General features: G+C 45.0%; 1 protein-coding gene across 2 annotated transcripts; it reads right to left on the bottom strand.

Annotated features, from left to right (window-relative positions):
* Positions 1 to 624: 624 nt before the first annotated feature.
* On the bottom strand, positions 625 to 20,813 carry LOC309383773 (uncharacterized protein). Of its 2 annotated transcripts, none has more exons than XM_081936646.1 (4): positions 20,128 to 20,813; positions 4,157 to 4,270; positions 3,381 to 3,507; positions 625 to 2,446 (listed from the first exon to the last, which is right to left on the bottom strand). In XM_081936646.1, the coding sequence occupies exons 1-4, from the start codon at positions 20,491 to 20,493 to the stop codon at positions 1,032 to 1,034; spliced, it is 2,022 nt and encodes a 673-aa protein (XP_081792772.1). In that variant the 5' UTR covers positions 20,494 to 20,813; the 3' UTR covers positions 625 to 1,031. The 2 variants fall into 2 exon arrangements, with proteins under 2 accessions (XP_081792772.1, XP_081792773.1); XM_081936647.1 differs by having other exon boundaries at positions 4,157 to 4,264.
* Positions 20,814 to 22,635: the final 1,822 nt, after the last annotated feature.

Raw genomic sequence — 22,635 nt, 5'->3', positions numbered from 1 at the left:
GGAAGGAATCCCCCTTTTTCTATACAGTACAATCTGTACTATATCTGTTTTATATCTACTACAGTTCTGTTGAAGTCTTGACCTTTTCTTCACCTTTTCTCCTTGATTTTACCAGGCTAGACTACTGCCTGCTGGCTGCCTGCAATTTGGCACTTCAAACCTTAACATGCTCAAGATTGACTCAACATTCCATCCTTCCAAGGCCAACAAAATGAGGATCCAGATCGTTGGCGGAAATATCTTGACTATGTAAACCACTTAGAGAGGATTGTAAAGCACTTTGAAGCTGTATATAAGTCTAAGTGCTATTGCTAAATCAACAGGGAAGTCAAGGAAGCCATCAATCCTCAGTTTGGAAAAGATGGTGAGATGGTGGTGGGCAAAAGGCAGGAAACTGAAGGGCTTAGTTCTTATTTTTCATCTCTGTTGCCACAGCACAGAAAAATGCAGGTCAAAACAAGCAACGGAACACCTGGCTGCTCTGAATGAATTCAAATATTTGATCCAGTATTGTTCAGAATACCCTTTCGTGGATTTATATGGTTTCTGCTGTGGGCCTTATTTTATAAGAATTATGGTGTTCTTCCTGAGTTTACCTTTTCCACACACAATTTTCCTCGTTGGATCCTTTACTGGTGAGTCAGATAAGAGTTTCTACTTGGAGGCTTTTCTAATTTGTCCATTTAGAAGGTTTCCTCCACAAGTGAATCCTTTCATGAGTAAGATATTTATTTCCAATAAAATTACACCCACACTCCATACAATATAAAGCTTTCTCCAGATGCATTCATATGGTCTCTATTCTATGTGGATCCTTTTGAGAATTAAGTTGTCCTTTTGGAGCAAAACCTTTCCCACATTCTGTGCATTTATATGGTCTGTTTCCCATATAAACTCTTTCATGATTAATAAGATAATTTTTCCGAGTAAATTGTTTTCCACACTCCATACACTTGTATGGGCGCTCCCCAGTGTGGGTTCTTTCATAACAAATAAGATCTGTTCCAATGAAAACTTTTTCCAGACTCCAATCATTTACATGGCCTCTCCCTGGTGTGGATCCTCTTATGATGACTAAGTTGTCCCCTCCAAAGAAAGCTTTCTCCACACTCCGTGCATTTATATGGCCTCTCCCCAGTGTGGATCCTTTTATGAGAATTAAGTTGTCCTTTTTGAGCAAAACATTTCCCACATTCTGTACATTGAAATGGTTTTTCCCCTGTGTGGATTCTTTCATGTGCAATAAGCCCACTTTTCTGAGTAAATGCTTTTCCACACTCCATGCATTCATATGGTCTTTCCGCTGTGTGCATCCTTAGGTGGAAAGTAAGGAGCCATTTGTCAATAAAGCTCTTTTCACACTCCATGCATTTATATGGTCTGTCCTCTGTGTCAATCCTTTGATGGCAATTAATATCACTACTTTCAGTGAATCTCTTTCCAAACTCCATGCACTTGTATGGGCCCTCCCCAGTGTGGGTCCTTTCATGACAAATAAGATCTCTGTTCCAATGAAAACTTTTTCCACACTCCATGCATTTATATGGTCTGCCCCCAGTGTGGATTCTGTTATGGGATTTAAGATATCCTTTCTGAGAAAAGCTCTTTCCACAGTCTGTACATTGAAATGGTTTTTCCCCTGTGTGGATTCTTTCATGACTAATAAGACTACTTTTGTGAGTAAATGCTTTTCCACACTTTATGCATTTATATGTTCTTTCCGCTGTGTGCATCCTTAGGTGAAAAGTAAGGAGGCATTTATCAATAAAGCTCTTTCCACACTCCATGCATTTATATGGTTTGTCCCCAGTGTGGATTCTGTTATGAGATTTAAGATGTCCTTTCTGAGCAAAGCTCTTTCCACATTCTGTACATTGAAATGGTTTTTCCCCTGTGTGGATTCTTTCATGTTTAATAAGACTACTTTTCTGAGTAAATGCTTTTCCACACTGTATGCATTTATATGGTCTCTCCCCAGTGTGATTCCTTAGGTGTAAAGTAAGTTGCCATTTGTCAATAAAGCTCTTTTCACACTCCATGCATTTATATGGTCTCTCCCCAGTGTGGATCCTCTTATGACGATTAAGTTCTGAGTTCTGACAAAAGCTTTTTCCACACTCCATGCATTTATATGGTCTTTCCGCTGCGTGCATCCTTAGGTGGAAAGTAAGGTGCCATTTGTCAATAAAGCTCTTTTCACACTCCATGCATTTATATGGTCTGTCCTCTGTGTCAATCCTTTGATGGCAATTTGTATCACTACTCTCAGTGAATCTCTTTCCAAACTCTATGCAGCTATATATTTTGTCATTTGAGTGGATCCTCTGATGGTGCATCATATTACGACTTGTACGGAAGTCACTTTGGCTCTTTGAAGACACTGCCCATTGTGGTTTAAATAACCTCCGCGGCTTCTCATTCTCATTCTCCAGCCCACCACCACCACCTGTTTGGGGGAAAAAAGGCAGAAATTCTCATTAGAATTGAAAATGATGGCTGGGGGGCGGGGACTCCCAATCAGAAATATGCCCATCTGACATCAGCATTGGTACCAGCAAATTGGTGCCAACAACTAGGAGATGTTGGGTTGAAAATGTCCCCGAGTCCTTTTTTAGGAGAGGGGGCGGTCTAGAAATGCGAATAATAATAATAATAATAATAATAATAATAATAATAATAATAATAATAATAATAATAATAATAATAATAATGTAGGACACTCTTAATGATATCCAAGAGATTTGTCAGCACTGACCCATATGAAGGCTTTATACTGTTGTTAGGTCAATCTGCTCAGGCATTTGCATCTAAGGCCGTTCACAATCGTATGGTGGACATTACTGAAAAGGCCCTTGTTGTTTTGTAGAAGAGTGGCTGTGAGGACAACCTTGGACAAAATTACTATGTAGTGGATCGGCTGGTTTATAATCCAGGGCCACTGGCAGTTAAAGGGAAGCAAAGGGATGTGTATGAGACTTTTGCACATGTGGGTGTCCACTGGATATTAGCCACCTACTATACATTGTGAGTGGGACGCGATGACTCAGTGGCTAAGACCCTGAGCTTGTCAATCAGAAAGGTCAGCAGTTTGAATCCCTAGTGCCGTGTAACGGAGTGAACTCCCGTTACTTGTCCCAGCTTCTGCCAACCTAGCAGTTCGAAAGCATCTAAAAATGCAAGTAGAAAAATAGGACCACCTTGATGGGAACGTAACAGTGTTTCATGAACCTCTGACGTTTAGTCATGCTAGCCTCATGACCATGGAGACGTCTTCGGACACCGCTGGCTCTTCCGTTTTGAAACGGAGTGCATGTACTCTTTAATTCCCCCTTAAAACACTTTTCCTAATCAACAGAACCCAGAGCAAAGAGGATCCTTACCCAGAGCAGCCATATTCATAGTAACCTCCAGCATGACTTCCCTGCAGAAGGCCTTCTGGCTAGAATCCAGCAGTGCCCACTCCTCCTCTGTGAAGTCCACAGCCGCCACCTCAAAGGGATCAGAGCCCTAGAAACAAAAACAAAAAATCTTCCCCATGTGACAGTCCTCTCTTACGTTTTCTTTCTTAATTCCAAAAGAGAAAAGAGAGCTTTGCAAGAGACCAAATGGACATTTTCTTCTAGCAAATAAACAACCACACTTAAGGGTGGGAAGCCCCCCCCTCCACCTCCTCCATGCTGCTTTTTTAAAGGCACAAAATATGGGTGAGATGCATCCAAGTTGCAGAATGGCAGTGCTTGGGAACACCCCCACCCCTCCCCTGGCCTGGCAGAATTCACCAAAAAGATTTTGTGCAGGGAATCCTCTGGGCTTATCTCTCTGGCCCAGTAAAACACTCATTTGTTAGAAAACATGACATACCTATTAGGAATTTTTTATCTGCCCTAATTCAAAACGTTGCATATGATCCTGAAAATATCAAGTCTTTTAAACATATTAAGAAAGATTAAACTGTTCCAACACTTTTCTAGTACAAGACTTTTGTTAATTGTCCTTTGTTTGTATTCCTAAAATCATCTTCAAGGTTGAATTAGTAAGGCTCACTGGGTCATTCTGTGGAGCACCAGGATTGAAATTCACAGAGACTCGGCCTTTGGTTTACAAAGAAGTTCATGAATGAAGGCGTTTACACTTCACAGAAGAAACTTACACTTACCTGGCAAGGTAGTCCCAGTTGGATCCTCCTGAAAAGAAGCTCTTCAAAATCATTGGATGGATCTCCTCTTCCCTGGAGCTCTGCTGAGATCTCCCCAATGAATGGCTCCTGCAACTTAAAAAAACACCTGATTAATGATCTACTTTGATGTTAGTTTGCTTAAGTTTTTGTTCTCCACATGTATTTTTCCAATTCAAGTCAAAATGAGAGAATTTGAGGACTCCTACTGTGGGTTGCTGTTATTTCTGGATAAACGCCTGCCACTTTTGTAAGTTGCTTCCTTTTTATTTCCTATTTTCCTTCAGAACAGGAGCTGCTTATTTATCTTCTTCTCATTACTTGACAATTACGGCCTTTCCTTCTTTGTGAATGTATTTATGTCTATTCTATCCGTGAGGAGACCACTGACCTGAAAGTTCAGGAGATCTTGGAATGTACACCAGGGTGCCTTTGAGGGTAAAACACATGACCTGAAACATTGAGACTCATTAAAAGATATTTGGATACTTCATTCTTTCTAAAAAATTCCCAGTCAGGTTTAACATTTAGTGATAAATGTTTTAAGATAATTTTGAATATATAGAAAAGCAGAAATATTGAGAATCTCTGTTGCGATGGAGTGCAACCTTTCAGCAGATTTGATCAATAAATCACTTTTGTAAAATGATTCTGAATGATATCCAACTGTAAGGAATGATATACTCTCCATATCAAAGCAAAGGGACATGCAGAGTGCAATAATATCCTAAGGTGGACTAAAAGAATGACATGACACAAATTGGGAATAGATCAGAGGTTGTATTCAGCAGGTTCTGATCAGTTCTGGAGAACCAGTAGCGGAAATTTTGAGTAGTTCAGAGAACTGGTAATTCCACCTCTAACTGGCTCCTCTCCCATCTATTCTCTGCCTCCCAAGTCCCAGTTGATTGGGAGGAAATGAGGATTTTGCAATATCCTTACCCTGCCACGCCACCAAGCCATGCCATGCCCACAGAACGAGGAGTAAAAAAATTGAATCCCACCAATGGAATAGATAAAATAGAATTACTAACAGTAATGAAAATCATGATAGGAACTTCAGTAACCAAAAACTGTCAGCAGACCCACCATTCCCTAAACCAGAATGTAAACACTGTTTTTTTGACATGTTAATATGAGGAAGAATCCTGAGAAAGCTCAGTTTAATAGCTTATCAAAACAGTCCAGGAAAACAATGATGTATACTTGCATTAGTCCTTTTACCTTGCTCTAATACTGTTTCAAATGTTAAGGTCCATATGCATTTAATCTGAAAAATAGGTTTGTTCAGGGCTCTCTCCTTCTATCATCAGGTAGGGAGCTCCATGATCATGATAATGGAATATGAATAAAGTATACTTTGTTGTTTTTCTCTGTAAGCTTTGTTTTTTCTTCAGGAACCATTTTTTTCAAACTCTATCATATGTATAATCGAAAGTCTGCTTAGAACTGTCTATAGTGAAATGTCTATAGTGGGGTATCAGAAAGATCCATCTTAGGCTCAGTACTCTTCAATATCTTCATAAATGGTTTAGATGGGGGAGTAGAAGGGGAACTCATCAAATCTGTAGAAAACATTAAGCTGGCAGGAACAGCCAACTACCCAGAAGATAAGCTCAGGATACAAAATGATCTTGTTAGACTTGAACAATGGGCCCCATTCCAGAAAATGAAATTTAATGCAGAGAGACGCAAGGTTTTACACTTAGGCAGGAAAAACCATAGGTACAAGTACAGATTAGGCAAAACATGGCTCAAAAACAGTAACTGTCAGAGGGACTGTAGAGTCCTAGTGGAGGATCACTTAAATTTGACATGGTAGTGTGCCGCCATATACATATATGGTTTTCTGTCTGAACAAGGGGGTTAGACAAGAAGACCCTCAAGTCCCTTCTAGCTCTATATTGATTGAAGAATCCAGGAGATACTTGTGTTAAGTATCTAATAATCATACAATCTTCCCACTTACATCAGTTGGGGAAACCATATAGGCTCAGGATCTGCATCTCTACTAATTATACTGAAACTAAGCAATGTAAAAATGGATAATTATATTCAAACTGATTTTGTAAAGTATTTTACTGAACACTACTGCTTTTTAGGATGATAGTATGGACTAGATTCAAAAACCTTGAGGACGGGGGGGAGGTGTCTGTGTTTTTGCCTCATAATTTCAAGCATAGATTTTGAAATATGGAATCTAAGTACTATTTGGTTCACCTAAACACAATTTTCATCTCTAATTTCATAATCTTTTACTATCCTCGATTCATTCCTTGTATAGAACCAGGTTTTGATGCTTTTGGCAAAAGTTGTTCTCATCAGAAAAGAGGACTTTGGACCACTGAACAACAGGACTTTGGATTACTGTGCTTCATTAAGACCAGGGTCAATGCAGCCGTCTACCAGGAGATTTTGGAGCACTTCATGGTTCCTTCCGTAGACAAGCTTTATGGGGATGCTGACTTCATTTTCCAGCAGGACTTGGCATCTGCCCACACTGCCAAAAGCACCCAAAACTGGTTCAATGACCGTGGGATTACTGTGCTTGATTGGCCAGCAAACTCGCCTGACCTGAACCCCATAGAGAAGCTATGGGGCATTGCCAAGAGAAAAAGGGAGACACGAGACCGAACAATGCAGAAGAGCTGAAGGCCGCTATTGAAGTATCTGGTCTTCCATAACACCTCAGCAGTGCCATAGGCTGATAGCTTCCATGCCATGGCGCATTGAGGCAGTAATTGCTGCGAAAGGGGCCCAAAGCAAGTACTGAGTACATATGCATGCTTGTAGTTTTCAGAGGTCTGATATTGTTCTATGCACAATCCTTGTTTTCTTGATTGCATGTGTAGGAAGTTATCACCCAGCCCTCTCCCAGAAAAATGAAATATCCTAGGAAATATTGAAAAAGCAGAATATTTCTCTGGATGTGAAAAGAAACATGTTTCAAAAAGACAAGGTAACTCTCCCTGCAGCTTCCTGCCCCCACCTTTTGTCCATGAGCCATTAAAGCCTGAGCCAGGCCCTTTACATAATAAAAGAGTTCTCCCCTTCAGCTCCAGGGGGATGGGAATGAAGGCGTGATACCGTGTTTCCCCGAAAATAAGACAGGGGCTTATTTTCTTTTGCCCCACGAAATATGGCCTTGGGCTTATTATAGGGGAAGGCTTATTATTTCTGGGGCAGGTGAGAAGCAAGGCGCGCCTTTTACCTTTCCAGCTGCGTCGCGTTCCTCGCCATTGTGCTCAGGGAAATGGCTGGTAAAAAAAAAAAAACTTCTCACGAGTTCAATCAAACATCTTGAAATCGCGAGGTTTTTTTTTACCAGGGGCTTCCCTGAATACAATGGCGAGGAACGCGACAGAGCTGGAAAGGTAAGAGGCACGCCTCGCGGCCCAACACCACCCACCTCGCCCCAATGGTAAAGGCAGCCTGCCTGGTTCCCTTCCCCGCCATCCCTTTAACGAGGGGTGGCAGGTGGGGGGGGGGGGAGAAGCGAAGCATGCCTCTTAACTTTCCAGCTCCGTTCCGTTCCTCGCCCTTTTGCCGATTGAATCCCCTTGTAAAAAAAGCCTCATGAGTTCAACTCGCAAGATTATTTTTACAAGAGGATTCAATGAGCGAAAGGGTGAGGAACGCGACGGAGCTTTTAGTCTCTGGTAGCGCTAGGACACGCGTCTCGCTTCTCCCCCCCCCCCACCTCTCCCCCCTCACTAAAGGGACGGCAGGAGAGGGAACCAGCCAGGCTGCCTTTATCATTGGGGCGAGGTGGGCGGTGTTGGGCTGCGATGCGCACCTCTTTCCAGCTTCATCGCGTTCCTCGCCCTTTCGCCCATTGAATCCCCTTGTAAAAAAAAACTCATTAGTTCAACTCACGAGGTTTTCCTACAAGGGGATTCAATGGGCGAAAGGGCGAGGAATGTGACGAAGCTGGAAAGATAAGAGGTGTACCTCACAGACCTGGTTGTACACAGAGGTGTACCTCACAGACCTGGTTGGGCCACGAGGGTGGTTTACCCCTCGTGGAAATGTGCCCACCAGGTTTCCGCGCATTCCATCAGCCTCGGGCCCTGGGTAAGGGTGGTGGGGTGGCGGTAGTTATACGGGAAGGTCTAGAGCCGAGGGAGTTCACTGTTCCTCAGATATCCGGGTGTGAGTCCCTTGGTGTGAAATGGGGCCCAGGGAGGCAGTTGGGTTTGCTGATTGTATACTTGGCTCCTCGCTATACATCAGCGGCCCTGCCCGAGCTCCTCGAGCTGATCTCGGAGACGGCGGGTGAGATCCCCAGGCTTGTGGTTATGGGGGATTTCAACCTGCCGTCGACGGGAGCAGCGTCTGAGGTGGCTCGGGAGTTCATGGCTTCCATGACAGCCATGGGCCTGACCCAGTTAATTCAGGGCCCCACACACGAAGGTGGCCACACATTGGACCTTGTTTTTGTATCTGAGCAGTGGACGAGTGATCTGGGTATAGGGGACTTTGTTGTTACACCCCTGTCATGGTCGGATCACTCATGTCTCCGGCTGGACTTCCCTGGCGCTACCCCCTACCGCGAGGAGGCGGGACCAGAAGGTCCAAGCTGGTACCGCCCCAAGCACCTGATGGAGCCGGATAGGTTCCAGACGGAGCTTGGGCCATTACCTGTAGCCCTGACCCACGCTCGGTTGGAGGACCTAGCGGCCGCCTGGAATAGGGCGGTGGCTGGGGCCTTGGACCGGGTTGCGCCTTTGCGACCTCTCCTGCGGCAGCGACCCACCCGGGCTCCTTGGTATACCGAGGAGCTGAGGGTGATGAAGCGCCATAGGAGACGTCTAGAGAGCAGGTGGAGGTCCTCACGCTCCGAATCTGATCGAACACAGGTAAGAGCCTATTTACGGACCTACCTTGTGGCATTAAGGGCGGCCAAACGTAGATATTGCGCTGCTCTTATTGCGTCCACGGATAACCGCCCTGCCGCCCTGTTTAGGGTGACCCGCTCCCTCTTGTCACAGAGGACGCAAGGGGCACCCTTGCAGGGCAGAGCAGAGGAGTTTGGGGAATATCTGCAGGATAAAGTCGCTCAGATCCGGAGCGGATGGGCCCCCCTCAGTGGACCGGACGGGCCGCCAACAGCGAGTCTTGTGAGACCATCCTGGGATGAGTTTGATTCTGTTGCCCCCGAGGATTTGGATAGGTTGCGTGGACGGCTGCGACCCACCACATGTTTAATGGACCCGTGTCCCTCCTGGTTGGTACTGGCATCTTGGGAGGTGACCCGAGGCTGGCTTCTGGGCCTGGTGAATGCCTCATTGGGTGAGGGATCCTTACCAGCCGCCTTGAAGGAGGCGGTGGTGAGACCCTTACTTAAGAGGCCTGCACTCGACCCAATGGAGCTACCTAACTATCGTCCAGTCTCCAACCTTCCGTTTTTAGCGAAGGTTGTCGAGAATGTGGTGGCGCAGCAGTTTCCACAACACCTTGACGAATCCGAGTATCTAGACTCACGCCAGTCCGGCTTCCGACCCGGGCACAGCACAGAGACAGCCTTTGGTCGATGATCTCTGGAGGGCCAGAGATAGAGGTTGTTCCTCTATCCTGGTCCTATTAGACCTCTCGGCGGCTTTTGATACCATCGACCATGGTATCCTATTGTATTATTATATTTGTGTTGTATTTGTGCTGATAAATAAATAAAGGGAGACTAGTATAGATCTATTTCAAGCTATTTAGCTCTCATCAGCTAGCCCAGGTTCAAATCCCAGTAAGGGTATGGCTAGCTGATGAGAGCTAAATAGCTTGAAATAGATCTATACTAGTCTCCCTTTATTTATTTATCAGCACAAATACAACACAAATATATATATATATATATATATATATATATATATATATATATATATATATATATATATATATATATATATATATATATATATATATATATATATATATATATATATATATATATATATATATATATATATATATATATATATATATATATATATATATATATATATATATATATATACATACAATAATAATACAATAATAATACTATTGGGAGAGAAACACCCAGATGGCGCGTGACACTGAGGAGGCATCCAGAGGAGACCTGGAGACTCTGAGGCTTCGCTACAATCAAAACAATCAAAGTGAGTGATGGGTTGGGTGGCTCCTCCGGCCCCATATTCCCCCCCCCCCAACCGCCCTGGAATCCGGAATCCCTCCCAGGGAAAAGTCTTTTTAAAAAAAATATGTTTAATCTTTTCACATTGCCTCTGTAGCTGAAATTTTCTGCAGATTGAAGTTACTAAAAGTATGTTTAAATCGCATCTGTCTATCTGTCTGTCTGTATAGCTGTCTATCTATATATCTATTGTGTTTCTCCCGAAAGTAAGACAGGGTCTTATTTTCTTTTGACCCCCGAAATGAGCGCTTGGCTTTATTGTCAGGGAGGTCTTATTATTTTTGAGGGGCAGGGGGCAGCAAGCGTGGTCACCTCATGGCTGCTGCTGTGTTGCAAAATTTTCAGGGAGGGCTTACTTTAGCGCATGCTCTCAAAAGCCCAATTGGGCTTGTTATCCAGGGAGGTCTTATTTTCAGGGAAACGGGGTAGGTAGGTAGGTAGGTGGGTGGGTGGGTGGGTGGATGTATGGATGTAGTGTGTGTGTGTGTGTGTGTGTGTGTGTGTGTGTGTGTGTGTGTTTGTGTGTTTGTGTGTACAGTACATACTTACATACATACATACACATGCACACATCTACATCTATCTATCTATCTATCTATCTATCTATCTATCTATCTATCTATCGAGAACAATTCTCATCTATCTGTCTGTCTGTCTGTCTGTCTGTCTGTCTATCTATCTATCTATCTATCTATCTAGAGAGCAATTTTCATCTATCTATCTATCTATCTATCTATCTATCTATCTATCTATCTATCTATCTATCTATCTAGAACAATTTTCATCTCTCTCTCCCCCCCATCTATATATATAGATAGAGAGAGCAATTCTCATCCCTCCTTCCCTCCCTCCCTCCCCCCCCCTCTCTCTCTATATATTTGTGTTACAACACCTGGTATGCCCCTTTCTGTCCTTTGGCTCATTAGAGAGGACCATGCAGGCAGAAAACCATATTTTTATTTTTAATGTTGCCTTTTTTATATTTGTGTTGTATTTGTGCTGATAAATAAATAAAGGGAGACTAGTATAGATCTATTTCAAGCTATTTAGCTCTCATCAGCTAGCCCAGGTTCAAATCCCAGTAAGGGTATGGCTAGCTGATGAGAGCTAAATAGCTTGAAATAGATCTATACTAGTCTCCCTTTATTTATTTATCAGCACAAATACAACACAAATATATATATATATATATATATATATATATATATATATATATATATATATATATATATATATACAATAATAATACAATAATACAATACACTGGAATACACTTAAACACTGGAAGTCTTTAAGAAGATGTTGGATAGCTATTTGTCTGAAACGGTATAGGGTTTCCTGCCTAGGCAGGGGGTTGGACTAGAAGACCTCCAAGGTCCCTTCCAACTCTACTATTGTATTATTGTATTATTGTATTATTGCGCCGGTTGGAGGGGATAGGAGTCGGAGGTACCGTTTTGCGGTGGTTCGGCTCCTACCTCTCCGACCGGAGGCAATGTGTGTTGACAGGGGGACAGAGGTCGACCCCGAGGCCACTCACTTGTGGAGTGCCACAGGGGTCGGTCCTCTCGCCTCTCCTGTTCAACACATATGTGAAGCCGCTGGGTGAGATCATCCGTGGTTTTGGGGTTGAGTATCACCTCTACGCTGATGATACTCAGCTGTATATTTCAACCCCAAACCACCCCAACGAGGCTGTTGAAGTGATGTCCCGGTGCTTGGAAGCCGTCGGGGTCTGGATGGGGGACAACAGACTTAAACTCAACCCCTCCAAGACCGAGTGGCTGTGGCTACCGGCACCTCGGTTCAGCCAGCTGATTCCATCGCTGGCCATAGGGGGCGAACAATTGCCCCCTGTGGAACGGGCGCACAATTTGGGCGTCCTCCTTGATGCCCGGCTGTCAATGGATGACCATGTGGCAGCCGTGGCGAGGGGGGCGTTCCACCAGGTTCGCCTGGTGCGCCAATTGCGCCCCCTACTGGACCGGGATGCCCTACGCACGGTCACTCATGCGCTGGTGACGTCCCGCCTGGATTACTGCAACGCTCTCTACATGGGGCTGCCCTTGGGACGCGCCCGGAGACTGCAGTTGGTTCAGAACGCAGCCGCGCGGGCTGTGATGGGGAGTACGAGTACTCCCACGTAACACCTCTCCTGCGCGAGCTGCACTGGCTACCTGTGGTTTTTCGGGTGCGTTTCAAGGTGCTGATTACCATCTTTAAAGCGCTCCATGGCACGGGACCTAGTTACTTGCGGGATCGCATCCTCCCACATACATCCCTGCGGCCAATTCGCTCACACAGGGAGGGACTTCTCCTGGTGCCGTCCACTAGGCAATGCCAACGGGCGACACCAAGGAGTAGGGCCTTCTCTGTGATGGGCCCAACCCTCTGGAATGACCTCCCCCCCGACATTAGAACCACTTCTGACCTCCGCTCCTTCCGGCAAAAATTGAAGACTCACCTGTTCCGATTAGCAGGCCTGGCATAATTACAACTGTCCCTCCTGGCAAATATATTATTATCTGGTTATCTTAGGGTTTTTTAATCTGTTGTGTCTGTTTTAGGGATTTTAAAAAAATTATATTTATTTAGCTTTGTACAGTTCTTTTAATTGCATTTTAACCTCCTCCAAACTGTACATATTTAATTTTTTATTGTATTTTGTGATATTCTCTATGGAATGTACACCGCCCCGAGTCCCTTCTGGGAGAGGGGGCGGTCTAGAAGCACCAAATATAAATAAATAAACAGCCCAACACCGCCCACCTCGCCCCAATGATAAAGGCAGCCTGGCTGGTTCCCTTCCCCACCATCCCTTTAGTGAGGGGGGAGAGGTGTGTGGGGGGGGGGAGAAGCGAGACGCGTGTCCTAGCGCTACCAGAGACTGACAGCTCTGTTGCATTCCTCGCCCTTTCGTTCATTGAATCCCCTTGTAAAAAAATCTCATTAGTTCAACTCGCGAGGTTTTTTTAACAAGGGGATTCAATGAGCGAAAGGGCGAGGAACGCGACGGAGCTGTCAGTCTCTGGTAGCACTAGGACATGCGTCTCGCTTCCCCCCCCCCACCTCTCCCTCCTCACTAAAGGGATGGCAGGAGAGGGAACCAGCCAGGCTGCCTTTATCATTGGGGCGAGGTGGGCGGTGTTGGGCTGTGAGGTACACCTCTTATCTTTCCAGCTTCGTCACGTTCCTTGCTCTTTCGCCCATTGAATCCCCTTGTAGGAAAACCTCGCGAGTTGAAGTAATGAGATTTTTTTTACAAGGGGATTCAATGGGCGAAAGGGCGAGGAACGCGATGAAGCTGGAAAGAGGTGCGCATCGCAGCCCAACACCGCCCACCTCGCCCCAATGATAAAGGCAGCCTGGCTGGTTCCCTCTCCTGCCGTCCCTTTAGTGAGGGGGGAGAGCTGGGGGGGGGGAGAAGCGAGATGCGTGTCCTAGCGCCACCAGAGACTGACAGCTCTGTTGCGTTCCTCGCCCTTTCGCTCATTGAATCCCCTTGTAAAAAAAGATCTCGTGAGTTGAACTAATGAGATTTTTTTACAAGGGGATTCAATCGGTGAAAGGGCGAGGAACACGACGGAGCTGGAAAGGTAGGAGGCGTGCCTCGCTTCTCCCCCCCACCCCACCTGCCGCCCCTCATTAAAGGGACAGCGGGGAAAGGAACCAGGCAGGCTGCCTTTACCATTGGGGCAAAGTGGGCGGTGTTGGGCCGCGGGGCGTGCCTCCTACCTTTCTAGCTTTGTTGCATTCCTCGACATTATATTCAGGGAAGCCCCTGGTAAAAAAAAAAAAAAACCTTCTCGCGATTTCAAGATGTTTGAACTCGTGAGAAGTTTTTTTTTTCACCAGCCGCTTCCCTGAGCACAATGGCGAGGAACGCGAGGAAGGGAACCAGGCAGGCTGCCTTTGCCATTGGGGCTGGCGGTGTTTTTTTGCACGAGAAGGAACAGGCAGGAGGGGGTGATCACATTGCTGGCCTGCCGCTGTTTTTGCGGCGAGCCCTCTTTTTGCCCCGGAAGCTGTACCGGTAGGTGGTACAGTGTTAATGGCGGGGACTGGGGGCGGGCTTATTTTCAGGGGAGGGCGTATTGTGGCGCATGCTCTGAAAAGCCCGATTGGGCTTATTAGCAGGGCGTGGCTTATTTTTGGGGAAACACGGTAATATAAGCCTTTACTCAACTAGCCACATGGCATCTGAACTCAGCCAAACCTGGATTCACAACTCAGCCTAAAGAGTTGCCCTTGCATGGGCCCATGTGAGTCTGACAACCAATCAGAATACATTTCTTACATAGGAACAGGAAACAGATAGGTGGGGCCAAACAGATTATAAAAAGCCCTGCAAACCCTTCTTCAGCCCTTCCCTTCCCTTTTCTTCTTCTCCACCAACATTGAAGCATGTGATCAGCTTTTACTGTTCAGGACTCAAGCCATGTGGTCCTGTCCACCATTAAAACCATCTTTCCAAGCAGCCTCCATGTCTCCAGTGTCTTTTTCCCCACTTGGAGCCGAACCCAGAAGGACATTTCTTCCAACAATTGGCACCCCAGATGGGACTCCAAGCTAGCCTAACCAATGGATATGGCCCAGGTAAGCCTCCCATGCCGGCAGAGACCCCATTGAGTCTGTGGGTGGACTTTATCTTGGCCTTAGCCATTTGGATGTAGGTTTTAAAGGGGGTTTGAGTTTGAACTCAAAGGCTGCCTGGAAAGAAGGTGAGCACCTCTAAATTTTAATTCTCTAAAATTTTAATTTTAAAGCATGGGAAATGGGTGTATGCCTCCATGTGTGTGTGAAAATGGATGGAAAAGTGAATGATTTTTTTTATTGTTGTTGCTGTTTTTGTCCTGTGAGAGAAAAAAAGCAAATGCCCATTGTGCATAGAGAAAGGAAAAGAGGAGGTGCGCATACCTGTTGACGACAGGACCCCTCCTGGGTAGCTGTGCGGCTGGTCCTCCCAAGTCTTTCCCCAAGACTTGAAAACTGTTAGAAAAGTCCCTGCGTGCAAGGCCACAAAAGAAGGTTCCCGTGGTGAGGAACGTGAAAAGTCCCTCCGAAGGGCACAAATAGTCCCTCCGAAGGGCGAGAAAAAAGTCCCTTTAAAAGAGCGCGAAATTGAGGTAGGGAATACGAAGTGGCAAGCCCAGCTAGGACGAAGTGAGCCCCACATATGAGCGGGATCATGGGAAGCGGTAGCTCATGGGTAGCCATGGAAACCCCACTAAGGAAGCTGTTGTAAGTAAGTAAGTAAACTTTTATTTATAAACCGCACCCTTTCCTAAACAGGACTCGGGGAGGTGTACAGACATATTAAAAACCATATAGATACAAAATATAAATGTGCATAAATATATAAACATATAAACATATAAATAAACGGAGGAGGTAGAATGTGCTGTACCAAATTTAAATTAAAATACAAATATAATTAAAATTTCCCTTAAAAATTACACAGTAAGACATTTGCCAGGAGGTTAAAGATGGGACTATACATCAGTCAAGCCAGCTAATTGGAACAGGTGGGTCTTAAGTTTCTGTCGGAAGGAGCGGAGGTCGTTAGTAGTTCTAATATCGGGGGGAAAGTCATTCCAGAGGGTTGGGCCCATCACAGAGAAGGCTCTACTCCTAGGCGCCGCCCACTGGCACTGCTTGGCGGATGGCACCTGGAGGAGTCCCTCCCTCTGAGAGCGGATTGGTCGTAAGGATGTGTGAGGTGAGATACGATCCCGCAGGTAACTAGGTCCCATGCCATGGAGCGCTTTGAAGATAGTAACCAACACCTTGAAACGCACCCAAAAAACCACAGGCAGCCAGTGCAGTTCGCGCAGGAGTGGTGTTATATGGGAGTATCTTACAATACAATACAATACAATACAATAGTAGAGTTGGAAGGGACCTTGGAGGTCTTCTAGTCCAACCCCCTGCCTAGGCAGGAAACCCTATACCGTTTCAGACAAATAGCTATCCAACATCTTCTTAAAGACTTCCAGTGTTGGGGCATTCACAACTTCTGGAGGCAAGCTGTTCCACTGATTAATTGTTCTCACTGTCAGGAAATTTCTCCTCAGTTCTAAGTTGCTTCTCTCCTTGATTAGTTTCCACCCATTGCTTCTTGTTCTACCCTCAGGTGCTTTGGAGAATAGTTTGACTCCCTCTTCTTTGTGGCAACCTCTGAGATATTGGAATAATGCTATCATGTCTCCCCTAGTCCTTCTTTCTCTTAAGCTAAACATACCCAGTTCCTGCAACCGTTCTTCATATGTTTTAGTCTCCAGTCCCCTAATCATCTTTGTTGCTCTTCTCTGCACTCTTTCTAGAGTCTCCACATCTTTTTTACATCGTGGCGACCAGAACTGAATGCAGTATTCCAAGTGTGGCCTTACCAAGGCATTATAAAGTGGTATTAACACTTCACGTGATCTTGATTCTATCCCTCTGTTGATGCAGCCTAGAACTGTGTTGGCTTTTTTGGCAGCTGCTGCACACTGCTGGCTCATATTTAAATGGTTGTCCACTAGGACTCCAAGATCCCTTTCACAGTTACTACTACTGAGTAAGGTATCACCTATACTGTACCTGTGCATTCCGTTTTTGTTGCCTAAATGTAGAACCTTACTCTTTTCACCATTGAATTTCATTTTATTAGATAGTGCCCAATGTTCAAGTTTGTCCCTCCCATGATGGCCTGCGCGGCCGCATTCTGAACTAGCTGTAATCTTCGGGTGCATCTCAAGGGGAGCCCCATGTAGGGGGCCTGGGACGAAGAGCAGATGCCTGTCCTGGCCGAAATGAAAAGGAAAGTAGAACAGATATGTAGAGAAATGGGCTTTGCTGAAAGATGATACAGGAAAACCTAATTTGGCTACATGACGGTACTTAAAAGAAAGGGGAAAACGTTGTGGTTTCTTCTTTCTTTCGTCTGTCTCTTTCTCTGTCTTCTATGCAACCATGTGGTTTGTTTGTTAAGATTTGCGCCTTCCCTCGTTTAACAGATTTGTGCTGGGAATGACTAGGATGTGTAAACCTGAGAGTTCTCTTCCCCCCCCCTCTTATTTTCTCCTTGTCCTTGTGTAAATGTGTGTCTAAGTCTTTGTGCACCCTCAAGATAATTGTAAGTATAAAATGTCTCCAATCCAAAAAGACAAGAATTTTAAAGTGTTAAAAGAAAGAAAAGAGTAAACTGGCAGAAATTGCCTTCGCTCAGTTTGTTGGGCCCAGAAAACTAAGTGAAGGTGGGGGGAGTCTTTACTTTGTGTCTGTTTGGCCAGCAGAAACAGAGTAAAGAGAAGGGTTTTTTTCCCTTCCTTCCTTTCCTATACCTTAAAGTAACAACCCAGGAAATGTTTTAAGTTCATTTGCAAGAAAAGTTTCTTCCTTGCATTTATTGTGTGTTTAAATGATTTTACCTGTTCATTTCTTTCCTGAAGCATGTGAATTCAGACCCCATTTCTCATCTGTGATATCCCCATAATGTTACCAGTTTATCTGTTTAGTAAATGGTTTTATTTTTCGAACTCTGCCTTCAAGCTATCAACCCCCCCACGCCCCTCCCTTACCTCTAATCCTCCAACAATGTCTTTTCTGTGTAGGAGGGGACCTTGTTCTCATGTCTTTCAGCCCTGCACAGATGAGCAGAGCAAATGAATCCAGATGCCTCTAGAGGAGACCCTCCATCCATTTGAGCCAGGATTTGGGTTTGGATCTAGTCCTCCACTGAATCTCCAGCAATCAGAGTGAAGCCTAACTCACCAGCCTTACCACCAAACCAAGCATGCCACCCTAGCAGACATGAAAGAACCCTGAAGGAGATGAAGAAGTAAAGACCAAAAGACTTTTCAATTCCCAGAAGACAGCTGAAAAGACTATGGGGAGGGTGGAAATTGATTATAAGGTTTTCTTCCTCTGCTTCATTCACAGCAATTGATTGTAAGGTTTTCTTTCTTGTCTCATTTATATTGTAATCAGTTTAATGTACTCATGTAAGAATTGTATTTGAGAGTGGTTGGCACAGAAAGTTCTGAACACCTTAGATTTCTATCTAGTGGGAGGAAAATTCGTCCAAAATGTCTGTATTTTATGTATTATAGAAGTAGCTACACACACAAACAAACACACACACAGAGAAACCCCATTTAGAATTAGATTGAAAGTATCTCCTTCACTTTACCTCACAAAGCTTCTCTGGGTTGATTTTTGCCCTTGCTAATCCCATAGGTGAGGGGAAATTCCCCCACTTGAAGAGCTAGCAGAGAGGATCTCCAAAAAACCCAAGCCCTCACTGTGACAAAGAAAAAACCACACTGCCCAGTAAAGCAGGATATGTTGCACTGGTGGTCTCAGGAGTAGGAATCCCAGGGCTCATTGTGTGTAATTTTAAAAAAATACTAAATAGTCTGGATTGCACACTAGCTAATCTCAATTTGGCCTCACTAAAATCAGAGCTAGGGCAGGTTCAAAAACCATCCTTTGGAAATGGGCAGCCTGTAGCTTTTTAAAAGGCAGAACCATGGCTGTGAAGGATTTTTGTGACTTGAAGTTGCTTCTAACCTGTCTGGAAGCTCACAGACAGTGATATCAAACATCTGAAAATAATTGGAATAGAAAATTGGATACTGTAAATTTATTTCCAAATCTTTTACCCTGGCAGCTAGACCTTCATGGTTGAAAGCTCTCTGGGAGCTACTGAAGGGATCCTTCTGCTGTCTCTCTCAATGCCTTTCCATCAGAAAAATTAAGTTTCCTTGATATGACCAATTTTGATCTTTTGTCAAGAATATGTGCGTTCCACTCACATGTTTTGAAAAAAAAAAAGGAGGGATTGTAGGAAATTATCACCCAGCTGTCTCCCAGAAAAATGAAGTATCCTAGGAAACATTGAAAAGGCAGAATATTTCTCTGGATGTGAAAAGAAACATGTTTCAAAAAGATAAGGTAACTCTCCCTGCAGCTTCCTGCCCCCACCTTTTGACCATGAGCCATTAAAGCCTGAGCCAGCCCCTTTACATAATAAAAGAGTTCTCCCCTTCAGCTCCAGGGGGATGGGAATGAAGGCATGATAATATAAGCCTTTACTCAACTGACCACATGGCATCTGAGAACTCTGAGAATTCAACCAAACCTGGACTCAGCCTAGAGAGTTGCCCCTGCATGGGCCCATGTGAGTCTGACAACCAATCAGAATATATTTCTTACACAGGAACAGGAAACAGAGAGATGGGACTGAACAGGTTATAAAAAGCCTAGCAAGCCCCTTCCCTTTCCTTCTCCCCAACATTGAAGCATGTGATCACCTTTTCTGTTCAGGACTCAAGCCATGTGGTCCTGTCCACCTTTAAAACCACCTTTCCAAGCAGCCTCCATGTCTCCAGTGTCTTTTTCCCCACTTGGAGCTGAACCCAGAAGCACATTTCTTCCAACACATGTAATATTCTAATTTTCTGAGATGGTGGATTTGGGGTTTTCATGAGCTGTAAGCCATAATCATCACAATTATGACAAATCAAAGCTTGAACTATCTTGCTTTGCATGTAATGAGTCTTATCTCATATATAAGTTTCACCTTTTAAGTTGCATTACTGAAATAAATGAACTTTTGCACAATATTCTAATTTTTCGAGTTTCACCTGCAAGTATGTGGGGAAATAGAATGTGGGAATAACGCCCCACAGTTAGTCGCACATACTATTACATCATCCTAAGACGTGCTGATGTTTTTCTCTTGCTTTTATCTGTAAGGAAGTGAAACAAAAGGCGTAGAATAGGATGAAAACTCCCTCACCTGCTGCCCCTTTGCGGGCTCCGGGGCGGCTGCGGGGCCGAGGAGGTAGCCTTCGGCCAGGGCCACCGCCTGGGCGCAGCTCTCCGCCCCGCACTCCCTCAGCCAGCCCGCCAGCTCCGGAGGCAGTAGGGCCAGCAGCTGCTCCAGCACCACCAGGTCCAGCATCTCGGCTTTGCTGCTCCGCTCGGGCCGCAGCCACCCCCGGCACAGCCGGTGCAGGCGGCTGCAAAGCGCCCGGGGCCCCTCGGCCTCCCGGGAGCCGCAGCTGCGGAAGCGCCAGCGCTCGGCCTCGGAGCTGCGGGGCTCCTCGGGGAGGCCGCTCGGCCAGCCACTCCCCGCCTGAAGGGAAGACCCCCGGGCCTCCATTCGGTCTCCGGCTTCAGCGCAGCCCGAACGGCTGAAATCCCCTCCGATGCCGCCTTAGCTCACAGCGGACCTTCCCCCACTCACTCGCCCCGCCCCTTTCCCGGTTTCAGCCCTTCTGAGGCTGAGAAGAGCAGCTGCAAATCCTTCCCGCCAAAAATTCCCCTGCTCCCCAGGACTCTCAGACGGTGGGTCAAAGACTACTGCATCCTAGAGTGGCGAAACCTGTAAAGAGCCCTCTTTTACTGTTCTTAGATAGAGCGTCTCGTAAGGCAACTGCCGCCTCTCCTGTCCTGTCTACTCTACATCCCGGGCTTGTCTTTTGCGCATGCCCTGTTCCATGCTGACGATTAAAGGACGCCCTGCTGTTGGGGAAACGTTTGGTCCAGTGTGGCAGGGGATGCGAGGGTAAAGTGCTATAGGTGGCAGAGAATGATGGGTGTGGTGGAGCTTCAGCTGGGCTGCAATGAGCAAAGCGGCTTTGGATGAAACTTGATTTGGGGCTGATCTCACTCCTTTTCCTTTTGGTCAGAAGATAACCAAGGAAAATGAGAAGATTTCTTTAGCTAAATCTTAAGGGGAAAGCAAAAGGAGTACTATTTTGTGGGAATAGAACTCTGTAGATTGAAAGGCTTTCTAAATTCGAGAAATGCGTGTGGATTCTGTTTTATAGTGTTTTTTAGGTAAATTGAACTGGTGGTGCAGTGGTTAGAATGTAGTGCAAGCTACTGCCTGCCAGCTGCCTGCAAGTTGGCAGTTCAAACCTCACCAGGCTCAAGATTGACTCAACATTCCATCCTTCCAAGGCCAATAAAATGAGGATCCAGATCGTTGGCGGCAATATCCTGACTCTGTAAACCACTTAGAGAGGATTGTAAAGCACTATGAAGCTGTATATAAGTCTAAGTGCTATTGCTACATTAACAGGGAAGACAAGGAAGCCATCAATCCTCAGTTTGGAAAAGATGGTGAGATGGTGATGGGCAAAAGGCAAGAAACCGAAGGGCTTAGTTCTTATTTTTCATCTCTGTTGCCACAGCACTTAAAAATGCAGGTCAAAACAAGCAACGGAACACCTGGCTGCTCTGAATGAATTCAAATATTTGGAACCAGAAGTTCTTCTGAAGTCCCTTCCATGGATTTATGTGGTTTCTTCTGTTGGCATAATTTTATGAGAATTATGGTGGTTCCCAAGGCAAGTTTTTCCACACTCCCTGCTTTACATGATTTCTCCCCCCCCTCCCCCCTATGGATCCTCTTAATAATAATTCAGATAAGACATTCTACTAGAGGTCTGACTGCCTTATGCAACTGAATGCATGTATCTTCCCTGTTTAGCTCCCAGTTAAAACACCTTTCCTAATCAACTGAATTCAAATCAAATAGGATCCTTACCCAAAGTAGCCAAATTAATAGAAACCTCCAGCATGAGTTCCCTGCATAAGGCCTTCTGGCCGAAATCCAGCATTGCCCATTCATCCTCTGTGAAGTCCATAGCCATCTCCTCAAAGGGATCAGAAAGAAAAAGAAAATCTTCCCCATGAGATAGTCCTCTTATGCCATCTTTCTTTCTTCCAAAACAGAAAAGAAAGCTTTGGAAGAGACCAAATGGACATTTTCTTATAGGACAGATGGTTAGACCCCCCTCCCTTCACCTGCACCCAGCTGTTGTTTTAAAAACACAAAACATTGCTTAGGTGCATCCAAGTTGCAGAATAGCACTCCTTGGTGAGCCCCCTCCTCCGGCCTGGAATAACTCCAAACCACCTGATGGCAGGACAAGAAGCAATGGGTGGAAACTAATCAAGGAGAGAACCAATCCCAAACTAAGGAGAAATTTCCTGACAGTGAGAACAATTAATCAGTGGAACAACTTGCCTCCAGAAATTGTGAATGCTCCAATACAAGACGTTTTTAAGAAGAGATTGGATAACCATTTGTCTGAAATGGTATAGAGTTTCCTACCTGAGCAGGGGTTTGGACTAGAAGACCTCAAATATATTTGGCTAGAATTAAGTGACAGGAAAATATAAAGTCTAAATAGTAAATTTAATTCTAATTCACCAAAATGATTTTGCGCAGAGGAATCCCGTGGCCTTATCTCCCTAGTTCAGCAAAATACAAATTTCTTAGAAAATATGACAT

Source organism: Natrix helvetica (genome assembly GCF_964273705.1).
Source record: "Natrix helvetica genome assembly, chromosome: 1".
NCBI classification, from domain to species: Eukaryota; Metazoa; Chordata; class Lepidosauria; order Squamata; family Natricidae; genus Natrix; species Natrix helvetica.
This window is presented reverse-complemented; position numbering and strand designations above follow the sequence as displayed.